Source organism: Phyllosticta citribraziliensis, assembly GCF_038025025.1.
Source record: "Phyllosticta citribraziliensis strain CPC 17464 chromosome Unknown J3D65scaffold_5, whole genome shotgun sequence".
Classification (NCBI taxonomy): domain Eukaryota; kingdom Fungi; phylum Ascomycota; class Dothideomycetes; order Botryosphaeriales; family Phyllostictaceae; genus Phyllosticta; species Phyllosticta citribraziliensis.
Window position 1 is genome coordinate 466,974 of NW_027117342.1, and position 23,942 is coordinate 490,915.

The 23,942-nt window shown below is 58.4% G+C and overlaps 10 protein-coding genes across 10 annotated transcripts; 6 read left to right on the forward strand and 4 right to left on the reverse strand.

The window, feature by feature from the left end:
- Positions 1 to 15: 15 nt before the first annotated feature.
- J3D65DRAFT_621260 (putative nucleoside diphosphatase) lies at positions 16 to 2,730 on the forward strand. The gene is made up of 4 exons (XM_066799941.1): positions 16 to 224; positions 276 to 310; positions 357 to 483; positions 528 to 2,730. The coding sequence occupies exons 1-4, from the start codon at positions 206 to 208 to the stop codon at positions 2,435 to 2,437; spliced, it is 2,091 nt and encodes a 696-aa protein (XP_066655877.1). The 5' UTR covers positions 16 to 205; the 3' UTR covers positions 2,438 to 2,730.
- A 3,447-nt stretch (positions 2,731 to 6,177) lies between these two features.
- Positions 6,178 to 7,485, reverse strand: J3D65DRAFT_319297 (P-loop containing nucleoside triphosphate hydrolase protein). Its single transcript, XM_066795327.1, has 3 exons — positions 6,953 to 7,485; positions 6,697 to 6,900; positions 6,178 to 6,639 (listed from the first exon to the last, which is right to left on the reverse strand). Exons 1-3 carry the CDS (start codon positions 7,247 to 7,249, stop codon positions 6,286 to 6,288), a joined length of 855 nt encoding a protein of 284 aa, XP_066655878.1. The 5' UTR covers positions 7,250 to 7,485; the 3' UTR covers positions 6,178 to 6,285.
- A 117-nt stretch (positions 7,486 to 7,602) lies between these two features.
- On the forward strand, positions 7,603 to 9,773 carry J3D65DRAFT_621272 (sphingosine-1-phosphate phosphohydrolase). The gene is made up of 4 exons (XM_066799942.1): positions 7,603 to 7,788; positions 7,832 to 8,048; positions 8,095 to 9,428; positions 9,475 to 9,773. Exons 1-4 carry the CDS (start codon positions 7,683 to 7,685, stop codon positions 9,546 to 9,548), a joined length of 1,731 nt encoding a protein of 576 aa, XP_066655879.1. The 5' UTR covers positions 7,603 to 7,682; the 3' UTR covers positions 9,549 to 9,773.
- An 11-nt stretch (positions 9,774 to 9,784) lies between these two features.
- On the reverse strand, positions 9,785 to 10,842 carry J3D65DRAFT_676291 (uncharacterized protein). Its single transcript, XM_066803606.1, has one exon. It carries the CDS (start codon positions 10,365 to 10,367, stop codon positions 10,068 to 10,070), a length of 300 nt encoding a protein of 99 aa, XP_066655880.1. The 5' UTR covers positions 10,368 to 10,842; the 3' UTR covers positions 9,785 to 10,067.
- Positions 10,843 to 11,091: 249 nt separating this feature from the next.
- On the forward strand, positions 11,092 to 11,623 carry J3D65DRAFT_666902 (mitotic-spindle organizing gamma-tubulin ring associated-domain-containing protein; the record flags this gene model as incomplete). Its single annotated transcript, XM_066802970.1, has 3 exons — positions 11,092 to 11,178; positions 11,276 to 11,353; positions 11,516 to 11,623. The coding sequence occupies 3 exons, from the start codon at positions 11,092 to 11,094 to the stop codon at positions 11,621 to 11,623; spliced, it is 273 nt and encodes a 90-aa protein (XP_066655881.1).
- Positions 11,624 to 12,201: 578 nt separating this feature from the next.
- On the reverse strand, positions 12,202 to 13,930 carry J3D65DRAFT_650886 (putative translation initiation factor eIF-2B alpha subunit). The gene is made up of 2 exons (XM_066802437.1): positions 12,837 to 13,930; positions 12,202 to 12,784 (listed from the first exon to the last, which is right to left on the reverse strand). Exons 1-2 carry the CDS (start codon positions 13,797 to 13,799, stop codon positions 12,695 to 12,697), a joined length of 1,053 nt encoding a protein of 350 aa, XP_066655882.1. The 5' UTR covers positions 13,800 to 13,930; the 3' UTR covers positions 12,202 to 12,694.
- Positions 13,931 to 14,079: 149 nt separating this feature from the next.
- Positions 14,080 to 14,733, forward strand: J3D65DRAFT_666904 (mitochondrial 37S ribosomal protein uS12m; the record flags this gene model as incomplete). Its single annotated transcript, XM_066802971.1, has 3 exons — positions 14,080 to 14,461; positions 14,520 to 14,620; positions 14,668 to 14,733. 3 exons carry the CDS (start codon positions 14,080 to 14,082, stop codon positions 14,731 to 14,733), a joined length of 549 nt encoding a protein of 182 aa, XP_066655883.1.
- A 1,406-nt stretch (positions 14,734 to 16,139) lies between these two features.
- On the forward strand, positions 16,140 to 17,669 carry J3D65DRAFT_621286 (Golgi apparatus membrane protein TVP15). Its single transcript, XM_066799943.1, has 4 exons — positions 16,140 to 16,533; positions 16,765 to 16,895; positions 16,948 to 17,016; positions 17,063 to 17,669. Exons 1-4 carry the CDS (start codon positions 16,514 to 16,516, stop codon positions 17,233 to 17,235), a joined length of 393 nt encoding a protein of 130 aa, XP_066655884.1. The 5' UTR covers positions 16,140 to 16,513; the 3' UTR covers positions 17,236 to 17,669.
- On the forward strand, positions 17,670 to 20,679 carry J3D65DRAFT_621288 (uncharacterized protein). Its single transcript, XM_066799944.1, has 2 exons — positions 17,670 to 18,841; positions 18,890 to 20,679. Exons 1-2 carry the CDS (start codon positions 17,904 to 17,906, stop codon positions 20,289 to 20,291), a joined length of 2,340 nt encoding a protein of 779 aa, XP_066655885.1. The 5' UTR covers positions 17,670 to 17,903; the 3' UTR covers positions 20,292 to 20,679.
- A 175-nt stretch (positions 20,680 to 20,854) lies between these two features.
- J3D65DRAFT_551905 (potassium transporter) lies at positions 20,855 to 23,575 on the reverse strand (the record flags this gene model as incomplete). Its single annotated transcript, XM_066797061.1, has 7 exons — positions 20,855 to 21,175; positions 21,485 to 22,132; positions 22,222 to 22,576; positions 22,620 to 22,786; positions 22,832 to 23,221; positions 23,266 to 23,500; positions 23,547 to 23,575. Coding segments are annotated over 7 exons (2,145 nt in total), but the record flags the coding sequence as incomplete, so codon positions are not given.
- Between the last annotated feature and the right edge of the window lie 367 nt (positions 23,576 to 23,942).

The following is a 23,942-nucleotide window of genomic DNA, read 5'->3' on the forward strand; positions in this document are numbered from 1 at the left end:
CCCCACGCTCCGAGCACACCATCCTCTCTCTCGTACCTTGCCTTACTTTAATACTACTCCTCCAGTCGCTCGCTCTCGCCCTTTTTCTCTCGCGTCCTGTCCAGTCCCCTCCTGTCGCTCCAGCCCCTTTTGATCTTCCCTGAGCCTGGTGCCATGTTCCTTCGCTACCACTAGATCCTCCACCACCTAATACTCGTCCCATCGCATGCTCCAAATGGGCAAGTGTACGTCCCGCATTCCACCTCTACCCTACGTCTTTATTCACATTCTTGCAGGGAGATATGGCATCATACTCGATGCTGGATCGTCGGTGAGTATACCGCTCTCCATTTGCGACCACCCACTCATTGTCCCAGGGAACCCGCGTGTACACTTATCGCTGGCTCAATCCCGCAAGAGCGCGCACCGAAGCTAGTCCCGATGAACTGCATCAGCTCCCCAAGCTGAAGACGAAGAAGAAGTGGACCCACAAGATTCATCCAGGTATTATCAGTCCAACTCCGCGATAAGCACTTCTGACGACCCAGGCATTTCGACCTTTGGCGAAACCCCCGAAGCCGTTGGACCAAACCACCTCCAAGAGCTCCTCGACCATGCGCTCGACATTGTCCCCCCGTCCGAAGTCGAGCACACACCCATCTTTCTCCTCGCCACTGCGGGCATGCGTTTGTTGCCCGAAACCCAGCGCGCCGCCGTACTGAACGAGATTTGCGCCTACGCTCGCGAACACACCAAATTCCAGCTGCCCGATTGCAACCTACACATCCAGGTGATTTCTGGCGAAACAGAAGGGCTATATGGATGGGTGGCGGCCAACTACCTCCTCGGTGGATTCGACTCTCCCAGCGACCACGACCACGGCAAAGGCCACCACACGTATGGATTTCTCGACATGGGCGGTGCGTCGGCGCAGATTGCCTTTGCACCAAATGCGACAGAAGCTGCCAAGCACGCCGACGATCTACAACTTTTGCGCATGAGGACCCTGGACGGCAAGTCTTTGGAGTACAAGGTTTTTGTAACGACTTGGCTAGGCTTTGGCGTGAACCAGGCAAGGAAACGCTACGTCGAGGCTCTTCTCGAAGCGTCCCCCGGTACGCCGGAGCTCCCGGATCCATGTCTACCAGAGGGCGTAGAGGTTACCACCGATGGCAAGCCATTCCAGCAAGAATCAAAGGAGCCGCATCTGGTCGGCACAGGCCATTTCACCGAGTGTCTGAGCAAGACTTTCCCGCTTCTCGACAAGGATGCGCCATGTCCGGATCCTCCATGCCTTTTGCACGGCGTTCACGTCCCGGCAATCGACTTTGATGTAAATCACTTTGTTGGCGTCTCGGAATACTGGCATACGACGCACGAAATTTTTGAAATGGGACACAAGGACAAAGCGTACGACTTCAAGACTTACCAGCAAAGGGTAAACGACTTTTGCAGCAAGCCCTGGGATCAGATCGTCCACGGAATCAATCAAAAGCAATGGGGCAAAAAGGTGGACGAGACAACGGCCATGGAGGTGTGCTTCAAGGCGTCCTGGCTCATCAATGTCTTGCACGACGGTATCGGGATTCCGCGCACAGGACTCGAACAGACCAAGGCTGGCCACAATGGCACAAAGGAGGTCCTGGACAAGACAAAAGAAAAGGGGTTTCGGGATCCCTTTCAAGCCGTCAACAAGATTGAAGACACCGAAGTCAGCTGGACCCTTGGAAAGATGGTCATGTATGCCTCCAGCCAGATTGATTCCGGTAATAAATCGCTTGCCGTCGGCTTTGGCAGCAACAGGCCGGGAATCCCGCCGGACTTCCAGTACGCTGGCGGCAAGTTCAGCAGCCTTCCCGGAGATCTCGAGGAAGATTTGGACTGGCACGACGCGCTATTCACCGACTCGTCGCGCCGTTTACCCGGGTTCTTCATGTTTGTTTTGATTGTTCTACTCGTGTCTTACTTTTTGTGCGGCCGGGATCGACGACGAGCCATTTCCCGCAAATTCTTCTTCCGCAAACGACGCCCCGGCGCAAAATCTGGGCTTGGACTCGGCCTCGGCGGCAAACTCTTTCACCGTGGTGTTTCCAGCCCTGCGTACGAACGCGTGCTGGAGTCTGGCGCGGTGGACGAATTTGAGCTCAACGATTCGGCGGAATTGGACAATCCTTACCACTCGGACTCGAGCAGCGACGTCTCGAACAAGGTGGGCCGCACTTCGGGCTGGGCAACTCCGCGAAACAGCAACTTTGAGCTCGGCTCCAGCCATTTTGACAGCGTTGCCGCCCAAGCGCACAGTGTTGGCATAAATCCACTGGGTCGTGGTGGGCTCATGGCACGACTGGACAGCAGAGATAGACTGGTTGGCCCCGTCCCCCGATCTAGGAGTCGAAACGCCAGTCCCACGCGTGCGCGGAGTCCCATGATGTCGCCACTCAAGGAGCAAGTCGACTGAGTAGCATTGCTGTATTACCTGTTTGGCAAGGAGTTTCGGATTCTGGGAAGAGAGGAGGCACCTTGGATTGACGCTTCATCAACGCGTGATGAGGCTTTTGACTGACGACCTTGGATTCTTGCCAGCCTTTTAACAAGACTTTTTTGTAATGACCTTTTTACGCTTCTGTGCGCCATGGTCAGGCTGCTTCTTTGAGAGACGGCTGCCTCTGGCTACCTTTTTGCTCTTTGGAAGAGGCATGCATCCGAGGACTGAACATAGACTACGACTAGTAAATAGATTCTGTATGCATTGATTCATGTGCCATCATGTGCAACGTCGAGATCCCTGTTTGCCCGCAGAGGTCCGCCCCGCCGTATCGATAACGGGTCCGACGCGTCTCCAGAAATCGAGCCCAAGTTCAGCCCGACTCGACTTGTAAACAACGACTCTCCAGCCATTCGACACCCAAGCGCCGCATTGTCCAGATTACTCGACGCCAGCCCATCAAACTCTCCCGCCTTCTAATCAACGCCTGCGTCCATCGACCCACCAAGCGCACCGCAAACCTCAAGCCAACTCCGTCTGCCATCAACCAGACTCGCAAAAGCAGGCACCTCGCGCTCCTCCTCTACCTCCGCTCCAGCCCACCTCACCACCGCGCAAAACGACCCATCTTACTGCCACCGCGCCACCAACCCCACGCCCGCCAGCGCCCGCGCACGCGCAACCGCAAGCCAACGCCATCCAGCTCGGCGCCGAAGCCGCCGCGGCAGCTGAACCAATTCGCGCCGAGCGGACGAGGCGACGACGGCTGCGCTGGGAGAACTGCTGAGCTGTCAGTAAGACCAAGAGTCGAAACGAACCGAATCGAAGCGCGCGAAAGAGAAGGGAACATGGCCGACGGAGCAGGCGGCGGCAATGGAGGGAATGGGGGGAAATCGTACTTTGAGCAGCAGCGCGAGGCGCTGGTTGGCGAGATTGCCGTGGTGAGTGGCGCAGCATCGCCAATGTTGCTGTTGTTGTTCCCTTGCTGTTTGGTGTTTGCTTGCCGTCCATCTTTTTGCTCGCTGCGGCCGCTGGGGTTGTGATGGCGATGCCGCACCGCCGCAGCAGCTTGCCGCCCGCCTTGTTGCGCGCCAGGAGCCGCGTCCCTGCTGTCCAGGCCAGTGGCGCCAGACGCGATGATGCGGATTGCACGAGTGAGGCGCTGGCGCTTTGGAGCAGGGATGCGAGGAGCGTGGGTGGAGGCATGGGCGGCTTGTTTGGTCGATTTCTTCTCTTGTGTTCTTGCGTTCGTTTTGCTTTCGCTGTAGACGCATCTGTGGTGTTTCTTACGTCGCAAAATCAGTGCAGACGGGCTGGGATATCGGCGCAGGAAGAAGAACGGAGGCTGGTCGGTCGGTCTGGCTGGCTGGGCTGACTGAATGGATGGCTGGTGGATCGCTCACTCGCACACAGAGCAAAAGCTTACAGACGCAAAACAGAGCCTCGAGTCCGTCCTGCAAAACATCAACCGCCTGAATCGCAGTCTTGAGGGTGTTATAGCTGTAAGTCTTTTCTCTCTCTTTTCTCCGTTATACTCCACTTCATTGCTCTTCTCTGCAAAGTCCACATTGCTCCACTGCCGCTCTTGGTCCTTTCCTTTCTGGCCGTCCTGCTTTCGACCGGTCAATGAGTTGTGCTCTGCTGTCGTCTGCGCCGATGGAGCGGTGTGTTTGATGCCGTGGGCTGGGTTGCTAGGCTGTTGGATGGTTGGCTGGTCCGCCCACCTCCCTCTGTCTTTCGTCTCCACATCACATCCACCGCAAACAAGCACGCATGCGACGCATACGCTCTTCTTCAAAGCATGGCTAGAGCAAAGGCTCGCTCGCCACTTGTTACCCCGCGCACCGCTGGCCAAACAACCATCTATCTCTATCCGATGGCACAACACCACCACGGCTCCCAGCACGCAAATCTGCTTGCACTCCGCCCACTTTCTGCATCATAACGCCGTGGCTGTGCTCGGTTGTCTCCACCACCACCGTTGCCTGGCTGGCTGAGGCGGCCGCTCAAGCCCAGACGGACAGGCAGGCAGACGAAACGCGCAGATCAGACGTGGCGCAGCGTGCAAGTGGCGACAATCAACAACCACCCAGCCAGAGCGAGCGAGCAAGCCAGCACGTCGGCGTCTCCGACGCTGCACTGCCCTTTCATGTCCATGTCACGGCTCAGCCATCACATGTCTCCTCACTCTTCACTTCCGCACTCCACTCGTGCGCACACAGCCTCAGCCTCCTTCCCCTCTTTTATCGAGCTCCGCCTCAGCACACCACTAACAACCCACCGCGCACACACAGGTCGGCAACGAGTTCGGCTCCGTCGAGGCGCTGTGGTCGCAGTTTGAAAACGTCATGGGCGCGCAAGCGGCGTCTCAAGGACAAGGACAGAGTCAAAATCAAAGTCAGGGACAGGCTGGCCCGGCGCAGAAGCGGGACGGGAGTGGTGAGGAGGGCGAGGGAGACGGTGAGGGGGAGGGGGAGGGGGAGGGTCATGGGGGGTAGGGCTAGGGGGAAGAAGCGCAGCATGGTGGTGAGGAATGAAGCTGCATTCGACGCAAGCGCTACGGCTATGACTATGACTACGGCTACAACATACGACACGACAAAAACGATGCTACCTGCATACCTGCCTGCTTACCTACGATACCTACTTACTTATACACATGCCATCCCCTTCCTGAGAGCACGACAGCCCGCTCCCCCTCCCTTCCTCTTCCTCTATCTCTATCTCATCTCACATCGCCAACACCCCATGCTATCCTATCCAATCCGCACGCTCCCTTCTCTTCTTCTCTCTGTCACACTGCTACCAAGCGCGCTTCCTCACGCTGTGTGCCGTCGATGCAAAACTGCATGGTATGAAATGACACGATGCGGTATGATGCCGTGTAATGCAGACGCAGCACCCGAAACGACTGGACGCGATGCGAGATGTTTGGTGGAGGGATAGCCAGCCAGCCAGCCAATCGCCACAGTCTCTCTGGACGATGAAGGAAGCAGACAGGAGGGGGGGGGGAGGAAAAGGGGAGAAAGTGTGGGTGTGGATCGTACGGATGGATGGGGTATGTGTGATCACGGACGGACGGACAGATGGATGGGAGGGGATGTGAGGAGGTGTCAGTATGGATGTCGATGCCGGAATGAGGTGAAAGGCGACGACGGGGCTGCGAGTAAGTGGGAAGTGGTGAGTAGAAAGGGGGGCGCGGGGAGTAGAGGTGATATGGAGAGAATAGGAACAGGAACAAGGGGGGAGAGAGAGAGAAAATGAGAGAGAGGGAGGAGGAGAAAATGTAAAGAAATCCATTCCATTCGTCCAAGAAAGTCCTTCGTCCCATGGCCAGCCAGCCAGCCAGCCAGCCAGCACTTGATTCCCAGCGCCATCACTCTTCGCTCCCGTCCGCCCATCCACCCATTTGTCCATTGAATCCGCCACTCCGTCCCCAGTGGCCCCCCAGTCGCCAACAGACAGACCATTCCAGTCGCCGATTGCAAGGAGTCGCGGTGCAGGAATCAACTGCTTGCTCGCCTGCACGAATGCATGCGGCGCTGGCTTTACACAGACTGATGCCGCATCGATTCTCGCACGCGGGATCAGCACCACATCTTCCATTCGTACAGCCAGCTAGCCAGCCGGCCAGAGTCGAAGCACCCTGGTCGTGTCGTCGTCGTGTCGTTCGTTCCAGCCCAACCAACCAACCAACCCAATCAGTCCCGTTCCCGTCCCAAGAGAGTAAAGGAAATCATTACGTCGGTCCGTCGTCGTGTCATTCGCATTCGCAAGACAGCTCTCTTCTCTTGCCCAACAGCAGCAGCAGCAGCAGCAGCTCAGAGAATCTTGCACCTACTCTTCCTCGGCTTGCGGCCGCCAAAAGGAGCCATGTTGCCGCCGGTGCCGCCGGCGCCGCCCCCGTCGGCGCCAGACGGTTTCCACTCGTCGCCAACGGCCATGGTGACGGCGGCGTCGAAAATGTCGTCGACGCCGTCCATCTCCTTGCTGCTGCACTCCATGTAGGCGGCGCCCATCTTGGTCGCGACGGCGCGGCCCTGCTCGGGCGTCACGGGCGTCAGGCCCTGCGTCTTGAGCAGCTCGATGCACGTCTTGCGGTGCCGCAGGTCGGACTTGAGGCCGAGTAGGATGATGGGCGTTGTTGGGCAAAAGTGGAGGACTTCGGGGTACCACTGCGAAATGACGTGTTAGATGAGGGAGCTGGTCGTGCGGGGCGGCGCATTGTTTACCTTGTCCATGACGTTTTCCAGCGAGTTGGGGCAGTCGATGGCGAAGCAGACGAAGAGGAGGTCCGTCTCGGGATAGGACAGCGGCCGCAAGCGATCATACTCTTCCTGGCCGGCCGTGTCCCACAGCGCCAGCTCGACCATCTTGCCCGTGGGCGGGTGCGGCGTGTGGGTAATGTAGTTTTCAAACACGGTGGGGACGTATTTCTGCAATCAATCCATCAGCGCACTGGTCGTTTGTCCAGAGTGCGCAACTGACCTCGGGAAAGTAGCCCTGGCTGTAGCTAATCAACAAACACGTCTTGCCGCATCCACCGTCGCCGACGACGACCAGCTTCTTGGACCAGGCGGGCGGCTCGGTGATCATGGTGTTGACGGACTCGGGGGCCGTGGCCGTGGTGCGGTACGAGACGGTGGAGCTGACGGTGCCGTTGCTCTGCCTCTTGCTCGGGGAGCGGCCTGGCCTGCGCGACATGGAAGATGGAGGGTGAGGAGGCAGCTTCTCCGAGTTTTTGCGGCGCAGGTAGTCGTAGTTCTGGACTGCGGACACTGCCATGGTGGTCGGGTGGCGCGCGGAGTGGTCGCAAGGCGTGGTTTTGGTGATTGGATGCAGTGGGATGCAGTATGAATATTCACAATGAAGAATTGTCAACGGCGGACGGTCAGGACGAGGCCACGCCAAGGGTCGAGTCGAGGTCGAGACAGCGTGGGCGTCGAGGGGGAGACGACGAGATATGTGTTGGCTGGTGTCTGGCCTTGGGTTGTTTATGGCACAGGCATCGTCACAGCAACGATGAAGCTGATGCGGCGCCCGGGCCTGCGGGAGCGGGAGAGACGGGGCGCTTGGGCCACCTTGGGTTGGCCGCCCCAGGTCCTGCGGTGAGATGAAGTGGACCCGCACCGCAACCCAATCGACGTCCGCAACACCACGAGCAGAACCCCCAGTTTGCTCGTCACCTCTCGCCGCCGTCCCAGGTCGCTCTCCTCGAATGCCCGGCCCAGCGCATGGAGCCGCCTGCCCATCCGCCTCCCCCGCCGGGCCTCCCGCAATGACGGCGCAGCGCTGCGATGCCGGCGTGCGCAATCTCGACCATTGTACGTCTTCGACCCGCTTCGCTCCCCTCTCTAACAATTCTAGATGCCAGCCGGCTTCCCAAGTGGCGCCACTCGCTGCGCTGCCACCTGATCCCCATTGTGCGCTGGGAGACGCCCTACCTGGCCTACATGCAAGAAGTTTTGCGCACCCCCGCCCTCGACTCGTACTTTGCCTATACCGCCAACCTGGGCACGCACACGTTCTTCATGATCATGCTGCCGATCCTCTTTTGGTGCGGCTTTACACATCTCGGCAAGGCGTAGGTATGGCGGGCTCGCCGCGTGGCCTAGGCTGACTGCTCCCAGCATGGTTCATGTGCTCGCGTCGGGCGTCTTTTGGAGCGGCTTCATCAAGGACGCGCTGTGCCTCCCCAGACCTCTGTCTCCTCCGCTGCAGCGCATCACCATGTCCGGCTCCGCTGCCCTCGAGTACGGCTTCCCCTCGACCCACTCGACCAATGCCGTCTCGGTCGCCCTGTATTCCTTGTACATGCTGCACGCCAGTGACGACGGCTCCACCCTGTTTCTCATGCTCAAAGTCTGTTGCTATTGGTATGCCTTTTCCATTGTGTTTGGACGTCTGTACTGCGGCATGCACGGCTTCTTTGATGTCATCATCGGCACGCTGCTCGGCGCCGTCTTGGCCGTCGTCGAACTCTGGTTCGGCAACCCGTTTGACCACTGGGTCTGCGATGAGAGCATAAAAAGCCTCGCCATTGTCGTTCTAGTCATTCTCGTTCTCGTCCGCATCCATCCCGAGCCAGCCGACGACTGCCCCTGCTTTGACGACAGCGTGTGCTTTGCCGGCGTCGTCATTGGCGTAGAATCGGCCTCGTGGCATTTTGCCCAAACGAGCCTTGCGCTGCCCTCTCCCATTCCCTCCACCATTCCCTTTTCAATCCAAGAGATTGGCTACATCAAAGCTACGTTGCGTATCGTCCTGGGTGTGCTCATCATTTTTGCCTGGCGCGGTGTCATGAAGCCTACCCTTCTGCGAGTTCTGCCCCCTGTATTTCGCATTCTCGAGCGCCTGCGCATGAGTCTGCCGCGTCGATTCTTCCTCGAAGCCAGCAAGTACACGAGCGTGCCCAACCTCCGCGGCGACGACCACGTCATCCCGTCGGCCTCGGACATTCCGTCCATGTTGACGAACCTGCGGCACCCGCGCAAGCGCGCCGTCTCGGTGGGCCCGCAGTCCATGGCCGACGCATACGAGACGCTGGCATACCGACACCAGCGACGGCGCGAGAGCATGGACGCCGAGGCCAATGGCGCGCAGCAGTCGAGCCCCGGCCGTTCGCCCACCCGCAGGCCGGATGCCGAACCGTTCCCAGACGCCGCGGCCGTGTCGACGTCGTCGAGCACGCTGGGCAAGCCCGCAGGCGTCAATCTCCTGCCCACGCCCATGTCGTCGCGCGTGCACTCGTACGAGCAAATGATGGGCGCCGCAAACCACGACTCGCAGAACCCCAGCCCGTCGCCGCCGCCGTCGCGGCACGGAGCGGGGACGCCCAACGACGTGGCGGAAGACAAGGGCGAGGGCGACGAGGACATGGAGGACCGCGAGATCTTTTCCAAGCTCGAGCGGCCGCGCGTGCGCTACGACGTCGAGGTCGTGACCAAGCTGATTGTGTATACGGGTGAGTTGGCTTCCCGCGTGTCCTGTTGCGCTGCTGACGGTACAAGGAATCGGATGGTTTGCCGCTGAAGGCAATCCCCTGCTGTTTGAGCTCTTTGGCTTGGGTGTGCAGGCGACTTGAGGGGGCTGAGTGCTGTAGAATGGTGGTGTGCGGAGCAAAGGCTGAGACACGATGTGATGAGCGACGGATGAGCAGGTAAAATGACCTCTGTACGTTTTGTAGATGACCAAATGGGCGGGCGGGCAAGCGGTGTCTTTTTTCCCTTGGTAATGAGCGGATAGAAGTTGCTCCCCCACGGTTCTTATTTGGGCGGGAGTTGCGGTTCGTCAAAGGTTGGTGGGCGGGCGGGCGGGTTTGATCAGTACTGCTTAAATTTTCCATGCGTCTTTTGGTTTGGGTGAGCAGTGTAAAGCGTTCTGAGGATCGGCCGTGATAGATTCACAGCGAAAGAGCTCAGCAACGAGTGGACACGATTGAGGTAGTTGGTTGATTGATTGATTGATTGATTTGATTGAATTCATAATGCCGTAAACATTACTCGTACGTCCGGTGTCTAGGTATCATCAACGACGCCCACACATGACGCCTTTTTCCTTTCTCCCTCATGTCCTCCCTTCCCTTCTACTCCGTTTCATTTCCTTAAAAGTGCTTCTTCTCCACGCTGGCGGGCAGCTGGTCGCCCTGGCCGGTGACGACGCCGCCCGTCTTGCCCGTGTCGCCCGGGTGGCGCGGGATGTCGGTGGCGTTGTCGACGGCGGCGCCCTTGGAGCCGGCGCCCAGCGGCAGCAGCTCGCTCTTCTCGCCCAGCTGGTCCGGGCGCGGCACTGACGGGATGGTGTTTTGCTTGCCGGCGGTTTGCGGGGTGGTCGTGCCCGTGGCGGCCATGTCGGTGATGGAGCCGCCGGCGGGGAAGGCGTCTTGTTGTTGGGTTGGTGCCATTGTGATGTGAGGTTGAGGTTGAGGTTGAGGTTGAGGTTTTTGAGGCGTGAGAGAAGAGAGGTTTGTGAGAGAGAGTTTTGTAGGTTGGTTGGTTGGAAGAGGTTGATTGATTGATTGGTTTGTAGATGCAGGAAAGAGAAAGAGCGTCCTGACTAGCAACCCGTCCCCTTTTTTGTACCCTTCCCGAGCTGTTCGACCCTGAGGTCACCTACCTCGCAGCTGCACGTCATTCGGTAATGGCGACGTCAGACGTCGACTGTTCAGTCCACCTGCGTCTCCGCGGGTGATGTCACGCAGATGGAGTCCCTGGCTGCCCTGCAACTCTGCAAGACACCAACTAGGCACAAGTGGAGTATGTGGTGGGTGATCGAGATGTCGATGGCCGCGCCCATCGAGTTGCCATTGATCGACATGGGGATTGTGGATGTCGCGCGCGTTGATGGCGTCACCGTCACATCATGCCCGTTCGTGGTGTTTTGGCTCGGTGTCGGGGGAACTGCTGCTCCGTTGTGGTGGTCTGCGCTGATCCCTGCTCTCTCTGCACGGACCAGGAACGCGGGGCGCGTCGTCCCTGAGCAACACCACCGAACACATCGCGAGCCCATCATCGACGACGTTACGCGCCCTCAGTTTCAACGCCGCCGCTTCGTAGCCAAGCTCTCCCTCACCAGTCGACGCCCGCCCTCATCCACCTCACCGCATCGCTTCAGCCACAGCCAGCAAAATGCCCCCACAAGCCACGACCGACGCCGACAAACGCCAGGCGGCGCGCGAAGTCGTCGACATCCTCGAAGAGATCGCCACGCTGCTCGTACGCGCCGTCCCTCTGCCTACCTATGCTCTCCCCAACTTTCTGCAACTGCCTGTGGCCAGACATACTAACGCCGCGCGCCGCCGCTCCCTCGCAGAACACCAAACTCAACCGCACGCAGCTCTCGTACTGCATCTCGCTGATCGAAAACGGCGTCAATCCCGAGGCGCTGGCTGTGCGTGTCTCCCTCTCCCTCTCCCTACCCTCATATTCCCTCCATCATTCCTCATACAACTTTCCAAGCATACAAATATCTACACATCCAATCAACCCTCCCCGCGTGCATGCATGCCTTTGTTGCTGAACTGACGTCTCCTCCTCATTGTTGGCACTGTAGACCGTCATCCGCGACCTTCGCACGCAGTACCCCGAACCCCTTGACGCGGTGGGGGACGACGATCATCAACAACAACGACAGGAGCAGGGAGGAGCGGGCCCGGCGTAAGGTACAGCAATTGGAGAGAGAAATGGGTTAATAGATCCCGAATTGCGGCCGTTTGGCAAATTCGATGGCTGGCTGGCTGGCTGGCTGGCTCCGCCGTAGTCGAACAGGTAGTCGGCGTCGTTCGACTTTGCTGGCTATTTCTCGCGTCCATTGATTTGCGCGAGAGACCGGAACGGCGTGGGGCCATGTGGTGGCGCGCAAAGGACCTGGAAGAGAAGAGTTGGCTGGGTACCTTGGGTACCTACAATGGCGCGGGAGGGGCCTCAAGGTTGAGAAGATGCCCGCGCATGCACCGGGGTGAGGAGTACGTTCTCGGGAGAAACCAACGGCGATGGGAACGGCGCCGGCGCACCGTGCTGCCTCCGTTTGCAGTCTATTCCCGCTGCGCCGAGTGAGAACGCCTGCCCGCGCGGGGAGAGGTCAGGGTGGTTGTTGGCGGCGACCAAAGTCATGATCTGGATGGGGATGTTGGCGCCTCAGCGCTGGACGAGGAGGCGCACAACCGGAAGCACGCGTGTCAAGGAACATGCAGGCATCACGCCAGAAGAGCACTGCCCACGACAAGAGGCGAGATACTACCCCTACCAGCGATCAAACGCATTGAAATTCTACGTTGATAACGAAGCCACTCTGTGTACTCGTACAACGCACCCCTGCCAAGCTGCCTCGATCCAAAGGTACCTTTCTACTCGTACAGAGCGGCAAATGCTCCCAAGGCCCTTTTGCAAACAGCCATGAATAATACTCCCCTGCCTGCAATGCCAAACGCCATGCGCCATTCTAGCTCCACCGCCCAACGCCTCTCCCTTCTGCCCTCGGCACGCGGCCTGCCCGGCGACTCGATTCGACCTCGCCATCGCCCACGGGGCTACGACGGCTGTCCCGCAAAGCCCGTTCCGATGCCACTGGCGACGACGGGCGGAGCGAGCGGGTAGAGGTGCCTAAAGCGAGGTCAATACGCAGAAACGTCTCTCGTTGTACACGGGAAAGAGAGAGGTCTGTGTGCTTCGCGTCTACGCCAGAGCAAGGGAGGCGTGAGGATGCTTCGTGATATCAGACGAGGTGGGGGGCTTATAACCAAATCTTGAACAGCTCCTCGGCAACGGCTGACGGCGTCATCATGCCGCCCTCGGTCACTATTGTCGAGATGAGCTTGCCCGGCTGCGAGTCTTGGTCAGTACAGATTACTCGTGCGTGGCGAGGAGATTCTTACCGTGTAGTCGACGGCATTCTCGACCGCGCCCGATGCCCACAGCCTTTCGCGCTGTTCGATTTCCTCCCGCAGCTGCGGGTGCACGTCCTCCGCGGGTTGGGTGCCGCTCCGGCTCCCCCAGGTCTCAACCGCCTCGTCGTCGTCGTCGGCGTAGAAGCGAATGGCCTTTTGCTCGATGGGCAGGTCGAACTGACCGAGCGGGAACAAGCGGACGAACTTGTGGCTCTCTGCAAAGACGAAAAACTCCTTGTTCTTGATGTTGGCCAGCAGCGCCAGCTGATGCGTGCCCAGCTGCGACACGATTCCGCCGTCCTGGAGAACGCCCTCGGCGCCCACAAAGACCATGTCGACCTTGTGCATGGTGTACGCGACGGCGGCGTCCGGGATCGTGGCGACGGGGATGCCGTGTGTGCGCAGCGATGTCACCATGTCAATGCCGTTGGTGTCGTTCAGTGACGACAAGACGTAGATGACGCGGAACCGGATGTTGGCCCTGGCGGCGTCCTCGAGGAAGCCTTGCACGCAACGAGAGGCGCCCTTGGTGAGGATGGTGCGTCCGTCGCGTATGCAGTGTTTGCCGCGGCTGGCGATTTTGGCACGCGCTGCCTTGGCTCGCTCCGCGAAGAGTTGTCCGTTGGAGAGCATGTGGCGCACTACGGCAGCAAAGTCGGCGTCTGCGCCGGGCTTGATCGAGTGGGACAGGAAGCGTTGGAAGAGGTCGGTGCCGGCTGAGAGGGAAATCTGGTTCGGGACGCCCGTCTTGAGCTTGTCCGTGTATGCTGCTAGCAGCGTCATGGTTTCTGTCGTGGTGCTGGTATCGTGTGTTGAGAGGGCGGCCACCAGAGCTTGAATCGCAGCAATAGGCATCGTCATTCCCGGGTCGTCTGCTAGTAGAGAGCGGTATTTGGCGACAATGTCAAAGTTGGCGGCGCTGGCGCCCAGCGAGACTTGTGGGAGACCCATGGTGGTCAAACGGCGTGAGGTGCGGTTCTGTTGTGAGAGTGTCGAAGCCTTTGTTTGCGGTGAGGTCGTCCAATTGGGGAGCGTCACTTGCGAGGGCAAGGCAGGAGAAGAGAGTAGAGGTTGAGGAGCAGTCAAGGTCAATGGAGAGAAAGAATCCCCGCCGTCAACCCCGGTCGAGTCACGAAATCTCCATGGCCCGTGCACGATCTGTCCACCGCCTGCACCTCCGCCAAAAGCTTCCACACGACATCTCGACGACCATCCGCTTTTAACAACACCAATGCCTCTCCACCACGTATTCGCGCGGCACTTTGCCGTGCGTGCCAGCGCACCCGCCCTCCGAACAAGCATCTTCTCGCCTGCGCGGACCGCCAACACCAGCATCGCCGCCACAGCAGCAACAGCTCTCCGCAACGCCGCGCGCGAATTCAGCACCACGCCGACTCTCGGCGCAACATACAACCAAGTGCGCCGCAAATGCCGCAAGCCGCAGCCCTTTCGTAAACCCGTCTCGCCTCAACTCGCGGACCGTCCGGAGATGAAGGCCGTGTGCCTCAAGGTCGGCACGACAAAACCCAAGAAGCCCAACTCGGGAGAGCGCAAGGTCGCTCGTGTGCGTCTGAGCAACGGCAACTTGGTGTGGGCATATATTCCTGGTGAAGGTGGGTCAATTGCTGCGAGGCTGAAGATTAGAGGGTCGGTGGATGCTAATGGACGTAGGCCACAATATCCAGCAGCATTCGGTCGTTCTGGTACGCGGCGGTCGTGCGCAGGATTGTCCTGGTGTGCGGTACAAGGTGGTGCGTGGAGCGATGGACTTGGTAAGATGGCTCCATTTCCTGGTAAGCTTTGACTGACGAAATTCAAGGGAGGTGTTGGTAGCCGCATCACGGCGCGGTCAAAGTACGGAACCAAGAAGCCAAAGGCAAACTAGACGGGGCCTTTTCTTTCTGAACTTGAATTCAATACCACTGAGCGACGCTTGAGCCTCTTTCGAGTCACCAAAATCTGATTAAAGCATGGACGAGTAGCGTGAGGAAGATGATGTGCCAGCAGGTAGGTGGGTCAGTCTGAATCTGACTTGTGTAGTCTGTTCCAATTGCCTGAACTGGACATGCCATGCACCATTCGTCCTCGTCCATCATCTCGTTGTTCCTTTTCGCTGGAAAGCTTCTAGGCCTCTCAATGGGACTGTAAATCGACCGGGGAGTAATCAACTTGAAAGTTCGAAGCTGTAGGCAGCAGACGTGAGGCTGGGAACATGAATATGGAACATGGAGCCCCAGAAACATGTTTGCCAGGCGTCTCTCTCAGTAATCTGGCCAGTAGGTTGCTGGGATGTCAGACCCAAGAGCAGTGCTGCAATATCACCACTGTGGTACCTTGTTTGCTCGGGCGGTTGCGCGCCTTCTTCCCAGTATCAACATCTCCCAGTTAAGCCTAGTGTGGGCGCACTTGAGCACTGCAGAATAGACGACTTTGCGAAGCAACGGCTCCTCTCCTCTTCTTCACCGTCCTCACGTCCCTCCTCTCCTCTCGCTGCGTCTGGCCTTTCTCTTCTTCGTTTCGAGCTGGCAGTAGATGTCTTGAGCGTCTGCTGCCAGCCCACTCATTCCCCATCCTCTTGCCGATCTGGCGTTGAGGTTTTCTCATTACCCACCACATCAGCAAGCGTGCCCCGGCACTTGAACCTGGTTCACCGAATGTTAGACGCCACCTGGTGGATGTCTGGGTTAAGTCCTCCCTTCAAAATCGACATTCAAACACTCCCTCAACTTTTCCCTTCTCATAGACAAGTAGCGATGAATCAAGTCTACCTGTCCACTCTACGAACGAGTCCATGACGGATGTGCCGAAATGGCAGTGACCATTTTCTGTCAAGTCCCAAGTGCCGGCACTAATGTTTCAAGCAGCGCCCGAGGCAAGCGAGGAAAAGAGGTCCGGTTAGACCACGTATGCCTGTACAAATTGCCGTCGTTCCTTGAAGTACAGTTCGGTAGCTTGACGCAGGGGAGGTGACATGCAGGTGGCTTAGCCGGCCGGTCGTCCCTTGAGACCCATTGACTCGTGTGTTGCAGTAGATTTTGGCGAATCGATCATTGAAGCTTTTGGCTTTGATAGCTTCTGCAAATTGATTTCAAAATATATCCTAGAGGCTGGTCCAAAAAGACGATGGAAAGTTGGGGTTGGAAAATGGACAGCCACACCTCAGTGACGGCCCGGAGCAGCCAGGGAGTGCACGGACGGGGCGAAGGCAGCAGACGCACCCTGCGCGGCACCGCACCGGCAGGGCAGCCACAATGCCAAGCTTTGGTCCCGTCCCAAGCTCCATCCCATCCACCCACCTGCCCATCCATCCTGCCAACTCTTCACTTTGGATCCTGTCCTGTCACTCCTCACCACCAACGTCTCTCCAACCCGACTCGAATCGACTGGTCCGCCGTCGACCACGCAACTCCTCCTTGCGACCTCTGACGACCTTCAGCGCCAGCCTCTCGATCCGACTCGACTCGGTAGCTCCACGTAGCTCCCCAGATTGACGTCTCTGCCTCTCGGACCGTGTCGACAGCACCAGTCTCAGCAGCGTTTCCGGGCTCAACCTACACAAGAGAAGAGTAGGGTGCTTCGCGGATCCTCCCACCAGCCAACCCATTAGGCGCGGAAGAAGAGAAGCTTCGAGTCTCGACGACGCAAACAAGACAGGCACAGCAGCAATGGATTTTTCAGACATCTTGTACGTTTTACCTCGTCTCACCTGTGGGCCGGCCGGCGCCAGCGCTGAGCGGGCGGTGCGAGCGGTGTGTGCGCGACGCGCGTGCGCGGGTGCGGCGTCGGCGGTGGGCTTGCGTCATGCCTGGGCGGCCGTCCATGGCACTGGAGGCCCTCAGCAGAAGGCGATGCTCGCACGGCTGGCGCGGCGCGCAACGATCAATGCATGAACCGTCTGCTAACATGAGGTCCACAGTCGCATAGTCAACCTGGGTGTTGGCATCTTCATGGTGCTGGGCGGCATTGCGCAGTTCTTCCCGCTCGGCCTGAAGGAGATTATCCTCGGAGTCTATCTCTGTCTTTTTGGCGCTGCGACGGCGGGTCTCGGTATGTGGTGCACTTGAACTGTGAGGAAGCAAATGCTAACAGTGTCCTACAGAATTCCAAATCCCTCCGCCTGTCGCTAGGTATGCGTCGTTCATGTTCTCCTTCATTGGGCGCGGCGTGTGTAAGTACTTCTCGGGCGAGGAATTGAGCTTCGCTGACGACAGCAGTCTACGTCTTCATCGGCAGCGTCATTCTGGCGGACCGGTGGTTCAAGTACGTGCCAGGAACCATCATCGGCCTCGTTGGCGTCGCGTACATTGTGCTCGAGTACATTCCGTCGATTGAGCCGCCGGCCAACATGAGGGATGCCGACGCTGGATGGGGTGCTGAGCAGGTGTAATGGAGTTGAGATGCAGACTCTACGCAGACTGGATTTCCACAAGGCAATGGGGACGTGCGGGAGGATGGCAGTGTGTGGTGGTCAATGGAGGAGCACGGTATGGCGTCGGATTGTAGGGACTTGTTCTAGTGTGCATGTTTATGTTGTAGAAGAGAAACGAGACTTGGCGCCACGGTGGACCCTGAGATGAACATGGCATGGTGTTTTGAAGCCGGGGACAGCGATTGGCCAGTGGTGGCATGATGGTCGTCGCATCCTTGCTGGGCTGAACGAATCCCCGTCGACAAATTACCACGACTCTTGTCCAGATTCGCTGTCGCCTACCAAGAAGTCAAGTCGACGGTGGCTCGTAATCAGGCTTTGCAGCCTGTGCCACAGTCTGTACGCCATTGAAGTCATGATCCGCAGGCCTGGTCTTGGCGGCGACGACGGTGCATCAGAGCAATCTGCGCACAATCCACCTCATGCCTCCAATACTCCCTTGGGGATTACTCCGCTGCCGTGAGGGCTCTCCTTCCTCTCCTCTCCTCTCCTCTCCTCTCCCTTTCCTTGCCGCCGTCTCGCCCACGCCACGCCACGCCACGCTGCCCCCGCCTTCCTGACACCTCGTCCTCGTCCTCTCCCAGACCTCGACATTCCTTCGTTGCGACACCGTCCCACCCTCGATCATGTCCTTTGACCCATCCCAAGACACGGCTGCCGGAGCCCTTGCGCCAGGAGAAGAAATCCCCTCAAACAATGTCGAGGGCTCCAACGGCATTGGCACCGGCCCTCAGGTCGTTAGCACCTCCCCCGGTCTCCAGCTTCAGAGCGGCCCGTTGCTCAACTTCAAGCGCATGAGCGGCGTTGCGACAGGACGTCCCACCTGGCATGGCAGCGTGCTCATTGTGACGACTCCAGGCCAGCAGAAGCCAGAACTGCTCTTGAACGAGCTAGGCCCCGTCCACGGCGCCACGCCGCCCACCGAAGCCACCCCGCGCCGCTTCGAGGGATTCCTGCTCTACGAAGACGCCCAAAAGGCTTTTTGGCGCTTTGGAATTGAGCTCCCCTTCCTCGACTACGAGACCCGATGGCAGTACCACATTCCCAACCTGCATCCCGTCCTGGGAGGCGAGCGCGCCAACAACGACGTCGGGACCCGCGTCTTTGCCGTCCCGGCCATCTCGCAGTCGATGCGCATTCTATTCCATTCGTGCAATGGCTTTTCAGTCGGTACCGACGTCGACGCCTGGTCCGGTCCGGCCCTCTGGAATGACGTGCTGCGCAACCACGACCAAAAGCCCTTCCACGTCATGCTGGGCGGTGGCGACCAAATCTACAATGACGGCGTGCGCGTAGACGGCCCGTTGCGCAACTGGACCGAGATTTCGAATCCGAAGAAGCGCCAGCACTTCCCCTTTGACGAGGACTTGAGGGACCGCTGCGACGAGTATTATTTCAAAAATTATGTTCGCTGGTACAATACCAAGCCGTTTGCCGACGCCAACGGCCAGATTCCGCAGTTGAATGTTTGGGACGATCACGACATTATTGATGGCTTTGGTTCCTATACCGATCATTTCATGAGGTGTGCCGTCTTTCGCGGCATTGGAGGTGTTGCTCACAAGTGAGTCTCGGCTTTTTTGATTGGCCAATGGCAATCTAACGGTTTCAGATATTATATGCTTTTCCAGCAGCACCTTGCTCCGCCCAAGAGCACGTTTACCACGGATTCCCCAAAGACGGTCGAGCCCGGCGCCGACGGCACTCCCGCTGACCCCGTTCAGATGAGGGATACGTTTGTTGCCGAGGAGCCAGAGGATGAGGAGGCCTACATTAATGGCGACAAGCCCGGCCCCTACGTCGAGGAGCGGAGTCGCTCTCTCTACGCTCAACTCGGCGCGCGCATTGCCTTTTTGGGAATTGATGCGCGCACGGAGCGTACCCGCCACCAAGTCAACTACCCCGACACGTACAACAAGATCTTTGCGCGCATGGAAAAGGAGTTTGCTACCAATCGCGAAATCAAGCATCTCGTGCTGCTTCTTGGAGTTCCAATCGCCTACCCTCGTCTGCAGTGGCTTGAGAACGTCTTGCAGAGCCCCCTGATTGCTCCCATTCGTTTGCTGAACAAGCGCTTTGGTGTGGCGGGCAGTCTTTTCAACCATTTTGATGGCCAAGTCGACATCTTGGATGATCTCGACGACCACTACACGGCCCATAACCACAAGGCGGAGCGCAAGGAGTTGATTCTGCGCCTGCAAGACCTTGCCAAAAAGTACAGTGTTCGCGTCACGATTCTTGGAGGCGACGTCCATCTCTGCGCTTTTGGCCGCTTCTACAGCAAGCCATCGCTGCAAATTCCGACAGAGCGCGACCACCGGTACATGGTCAACATCGTCAGCAGCGCCATCACCAACAAGCCGCCGCCGCAGCCCGTCGCCAACCTGCTGGCGCGCCGCAACAAGATCCACCACCTGGACTCATCAACGGACGAGACGCTCCTCGAGCTGTTTGACCGCCAGCCGGGCTTCAGCGCCGATGGCAAGGACGAGAAGAACGTCGGCCGCAAGTCGGGCGAGAAGAACTTTTGCACCATGCCCTCGCGCAACTACGCCATCATCGCCGAGAGCAACGACGTGGGCTCGCCTCCCACCTCGTCCAACGGCTCTGCTGCCTCGGCCGGCGCCCCCGCCTTCCAGACGCTCAACGGCGCGCTGGCGCCCCCCGGCGCGCCCCCTGGCACCGCCAACGGCTCCACCCACGCCCCGTCCGATGCGTACACGGCCAGCGTCCCCAGCACCGCGGGCTCGGATGTGCAGCCCAACGGCGACGCCAACGGCTCGCTCGAGCCTCCCCCCGCCGCCGGCGGCAAGAAGGTGAATCCGCGCCGCGCGCTGCATCCCGGCGAAAAGGGCGCTGGCGCCCGCCATCCAGCTGCGAGCGGCCTGGCGCCCACGCGCATGGGCGGGCCGAACGGCCTCGACGTCACGTTCAGAGTCGAGGTCACCAATAAGGATGCGCAGGGCGCGACGGACGGGTATGGCGTTGTTGTGCCGGGGCTGGAGGTTGAGTGAGTGAGTTAGTGAGGTTGCATCTGTGAGTTGGGAGTGAGAGTGAGAGGAGAGAGGAGAAGTATTTGAGTTTGCGGAGGCCGTGTTGGTGGGTCTGTTTTCTTCGTTTTTCTGGCGGCGTCGTCGCATTCTTTTTCACTGGATTAATATCTAGATCCCCTTCCTTTCCTTACCTACCCCATACTACCCATCTTACCTACGGAGATACCCACCCCCTTTTGGCGTCTTGTAGTTTGTAGTTGACGTGACGGCTGGCTGGTCATCTGTCTGTTTGCCTGTCTGTCTGTCTACTTTCCCCCATTGGCGCTTAGTTACTTAATACCACATCCACTGTATTAATCAATCTCAGTTGTATAGCATATCATAGCATAGCATATCATATCATATCATATCAAAAGCCTTGGTCCATCACCCGAGTATACACGCTGTGAATTGGGTTGGGGTAATCCAGACTTGGCCCGTTTATTTTACAATCTGCCAACATTCCCCGCGACTTCTCAGTCTCCGCAACATCCACTCCTCACACACCTAAGCATCCACATCCCATCCCATCCCATCCCACCCCATCACAACTCCCTCACAAACCCCACCTCAACAAGCTTATCAACCGGCACCATCATCTTGGCAACCTTGGCCCGCGTATTCGCCCTCAACCACAAAAACACGCCCAACACGCCCTGCCGCCACCAATCCCAGTAGCTGCCCGGCCCTATTAGCCGCAGCTCCTCCTTGCCCACGACGTACACGACCTGCGTCGCGTAGGCCGCGTCCAGCGCCGCCAGGCGTCGCTTGAGCGCGCTGTCCGGCAGCGCCGTGTACGGCGTGTCGGCGGGCCCGGCGAAGCGGACGGACGAGTTGCGGCGGTGGCGCGAGGGCGAGGGCGAGGGCTTGACGCTGTCGCCGTGCGAGTGCGGGTGCGAGTCGCTGCTGCTGCTGTGGCTGCGGCGGCCCTCCGATCCGGAGCCGGCGCCCTCGCCGACGCGGTCGATGAGGATGGACGGCGGCGCGGGGCTCGTGGCGCGCGGCAGGCCGACGTGCGCCGGGTCGAAGGGCCCGGGGATGATGCTGGGTTCCAGACTGGCGGCGGGCTGGCGCGTCGTCGGCGACGCCTTCGACTGCGTTTTGGCCGTAGGCGCCGTTTTGGGATTGAAGGAAGCAGAGTCGCTGTGCGTGCTGGCGGGGCGCGCGGCGCGGACGAGGGCGTGGCGCAGCTGCGTATACACCGTCGATCCGAGGTCGAAGTTCACGGGGTGGTCGTTGTAGCCGTGGCGGATGGTCAGGCGGTAGCAGTTTGGCATCGACGTGCCGGACGCCGAGTAGCGCTCGTCGTCGGGAATGTGCGGCATATGCAGCGCGCGCAGGTGCAGAAAGACGTGGACGTCCTGCTGCGCTTCAAACTTCTTGATAAACTCCTCGTACACAGCGGGGACCTTGTCGCCGGCTTTGTCGAAGAAGATGCCGAGGCCTTTAATGTTGTTGATTTCGCCGCCGCCCCAGCGGTCCGTCAGGCGCGGCTTGCCGTCTTCGTCTTTGATGATGAGGTCGCGGAGGTCGATGCGCTTCTTCTCTTCGGCCGCCCACTGCTTCTCTTTTCCGTATCGCCAGAGGATGAAGACGCTGCAGAGCAGGATGGCCAGGACGAAGGTGAACCAGGCGCCGTCGATGAATTTTGTGGCCGCCGAGGTGAGGAAAAGTCCGTCCAGCGTGATGAAGACGAACCACACAGGGAGGACGACGAACCAGCGGAACCTCCAAACCATGAGAGCGGTGATGGCGACCAGGTTGGTGGTGATGAAAGCGACGAGAATGACGCAAAAGCCGTAAGCGTGTCCGAGTTTTGTGGTCTATACAGTTAGCGACGATTGACGAAGGAGGCACAGTGGGTGCGAAGAAATGATGCCCCTAGCAGCGACTGTGGCCTGAGCCAACTTACATTATTGAAAACAGCCGTGACAATGACAGTACCAATCATCATGAGCCAATTAGCTACCGGAATATAAACCTGGCCGTGAAACTTTTCGCTGGTATAAATCATCTTGATCTGAGGAAAGTAGGACATGTTCATGACCTGCGAGAGCAGCTGAAACGTGCTAGTGATGAGAGCCTGTGAGGCGACAATGGCGGCCAGGATGGAAATGATGAGCGAAGGATACAGCATTCCCGGAGGTACCGTGTTGAAAAAGGGGTTGGAGTAGGCGCCCTCATTCTGGGAAATGTTGGCAGCTTGGCCAATGTAGGCGAGGAGCAAGCACGGGTATGCGAGACCAAGCCAGGAAATTTGAATGGCCCTGAACCGTCAGTATTGAACACGATAGCAAGATGAGTGCTCACTCTTTGGAAAAGGCGCCCATGTCGGCAAACAGTGCCTCGACACCAGTAAAGCACAGCAAGATACCACCAAGGGAGATCCATCCGTCAGTCTTGTTGCGAACCAAAAACTGGCCGGCAAAGTAGGGCGAGAAGGCCTTGAGGACAGTCCAGTCGAAAGTCACCAAGTTCTGACATGGTTAGTACACAAACCAAGGATGGACTACATCACTTACATAAATGCCAAAGCAGAGGTTCAAAAGGAGCCAGACGACGACAATCGGGGCAAAACCGCTCGCAAGCCTCGAGATTCCAAGTGGCTGGAGCAGGAACAAGAGCACAAGAATGGCGCAGGAGACGCCAATGATGGTGCTGCTGGAGATGCCCGGAGTGACAACCTTGAGGCCTTGCACTGCACCCAGGACGGATTGCGCAGGAGTCAAGATGCTGTCCGACAGGACAAGACTGACACCAAAGACCGAGAGCGCTTTGAGGACTGCATGCGAGACGCGGCTATTCTCCAAAAAGTCGCGCAAGCTGCGGGTGCTGGGTCGCAGCTGGTTCGAAGCGTATCGCTCGAGTTTGTAGGCATTCTTCTTTTTCGGGTCTTGCTTTGCAATGTTGCACTGTCGCCGTCAGTCAAGGCCAGGCAAACATCAGAAGCACCTACATAGCGAGACAACAAACTGTAAATCGCAAAGGTACCACCCTCTCCTTCATCATTGGCATACAAGACTATGAGGACATATTTGATAGTCACAATCAAGGTGATAGACCAAATGATGAGGGAGAGAGCTCCGAGAAGGTCGTCATGAGATGGCTCCGAAGAAAAGGTGGACGAGTATACGTAGAGAGGACTTGTTCCAATATCGCCATAGATGACGCCGATGGACTGGTAAGCCAGCCTAGAGCCACGTTAGCGACGCTGCGAACCACTGTCGGCTAACCAACCATAGCAAAGTCCATCCCCGAAAGACCTGTCGCTGTTAGCCCGGTTGAAACGAGAGAAAGGGTGTGGTACCTGTTTTTGCTTAAAGTCTCGGCTCTGCACGTCAAGAGCCTCCTCCTCGTCGTAAATGAGGTCAATGTCTTTTTCCACGCAAGCGGCGTCGTCGACTCTCGCAGAGGCGCGATTTTTCAACTGATGGTTGTTGGACAAGGCAGTCGACTCGATGATGAGCTCAAGATCGCGAGAGGCGTTTGCCATTACTTGGTAACGCAGCGCACTGTGTGGATGGAAAAAAGCGCGCAGTGGTGGTCTGGCACACGTCGACGTCCGCGTTGGGCAGGCTGCGGGATTTTAGACACGGTGCAGCAGGAAACAACGAGCCACGCGACAGGTTGAAT

What these genes read in the sequence shown, in the direction of transcription:
- J3D65DRAFT_621260 (XM_066799941.1), top strand. An exon ending in TACTCGATGCTGGATCGTCG is followed by an intron (nt 311 to 356) that starts GTGAGTATACCG and finishes TCATTGTCCCAG; the next exon opens with GGAACCCGCGTGTACACTTA. An exon ending in GACCCACAAGATTCATCCAG is followed by an intron (nt 484 to 527) that starts GTATTATCAGTC and finishes CTGACGACCCAG; the next exon opens with GCATTTCGACCTTTGGCGAA.
- J3D65DRAFT_319297 (XM_066795327.1), bottom strand. Translation starts at nt 7,249, where the DNA reads ATGGCAGTGTCCGCAGTCCAGAACTACGACTACCTGCGCCGCAAAAAC. An exon ending in GCCAGGGCTACTTTCCCGAG is followed by an intron (nt 6,901 to 6,952) that starts GTCAGTTGCGCA and finishes GATTGATTGCAG; the next exon opens with AAATACGTCCCCACCGTGTT. An exon ending in TGGAAAACGTCATGGACAAG is followed by an intron (nt 6,640 to 6,696) that starts GTAAACAATGCG and finishes GTCATTTCGCAG; the next exon opens with TGGTACCCCGAAGTCCTCCA.
- J3D65DRAFT_621272 (XM_066799942.1), top strand. Translation starts at nt 7,683, where the DNA reads ATGCCCGGCCCAGCGCATGGAGCCGCCTGCCCATCCGCCTCCCCCGCC. An exon ending in CGTGCGCAATCTCGACCATT is followed by an intron (nt 7,789 to 7,831) that starts GTACGTCTTCGA and finishes TAACAATTCTAG; the next exon opens with ATGCCAGCCGGCTTCCCAAG. An exon ending in CAAGCTGATTGTGTATACGG is followed by an intron (nt 9,429 to 9,474) that starts GTGAGTTGGCTT and finishes TGACGGTACAAG; the next exon opens with GAATCGGATGGTTTGCCGCT.
- J3D65DRAFT_676291 (XM_066803606.1), bottom strand. Translation starts at nt 10,367, where the DNA reads ATGGCACCAACCCAACAACAAGACGCCTTCCCCGCCGGCGGCTCCATC.
- J3D65DRAFT_650886 (XM_066802437.1), bottom strand. Translation starts at nt 13,799, where the DNA reads ATGGGTCTCCCACAAGTCTCGCTGGGCGCCAGCGCCGCCAACTTTGAC. An exon ending in AGAATGCCGTCGACTACACG is followed by an intron (nt 12,785 to 12,836) that starts GTAAGAATCTCC and finishes CAAGACTCGCAG; the next exon opens with CCGGGCAAGCTCATCTCGAC.
- J3D65DRAFT_621286 (XM_066799943.1), top strand. Translation starts at nt 16,514, where the DNA reads ATGGATTTTTCAGACATCTT. An exon ending in ATGGATTTTTCAGACATCTT is followed by an intron (nt 16,534 to 16,764) that starts GTACGTTTTACC and finishes TGAGGTCCACAG; the next exon opens with TCGCATAGTCAACCTGGGTG. An exon ending in CTTCATTGGGCGCGGCGTGT is followed by an intron (nt 17,017 to 17,062) that starts GTAAGTACTTCT and finishes TGACGACAGCAG; the next exon opens with TCTACGTCTTCATCGGCAGC.
- J3D65DRAFT_621288 (XM_066799944.1), top strand. Translation starts at nt 17,904, where the DNA reads ATGTCCTTTGACCCATCCCAAGACACGGCTGCCGGAGCCCTTGCGCCA. An exon ending in ATTGGAGGTGTTGCTCACAA is followed by an intron (nt 18,842 to 18,889) that starts GTGAGTCTCGGC and finishes TAACGGTTTCAG; the next exon opens with ATATTATATGCTTTTCCAGC.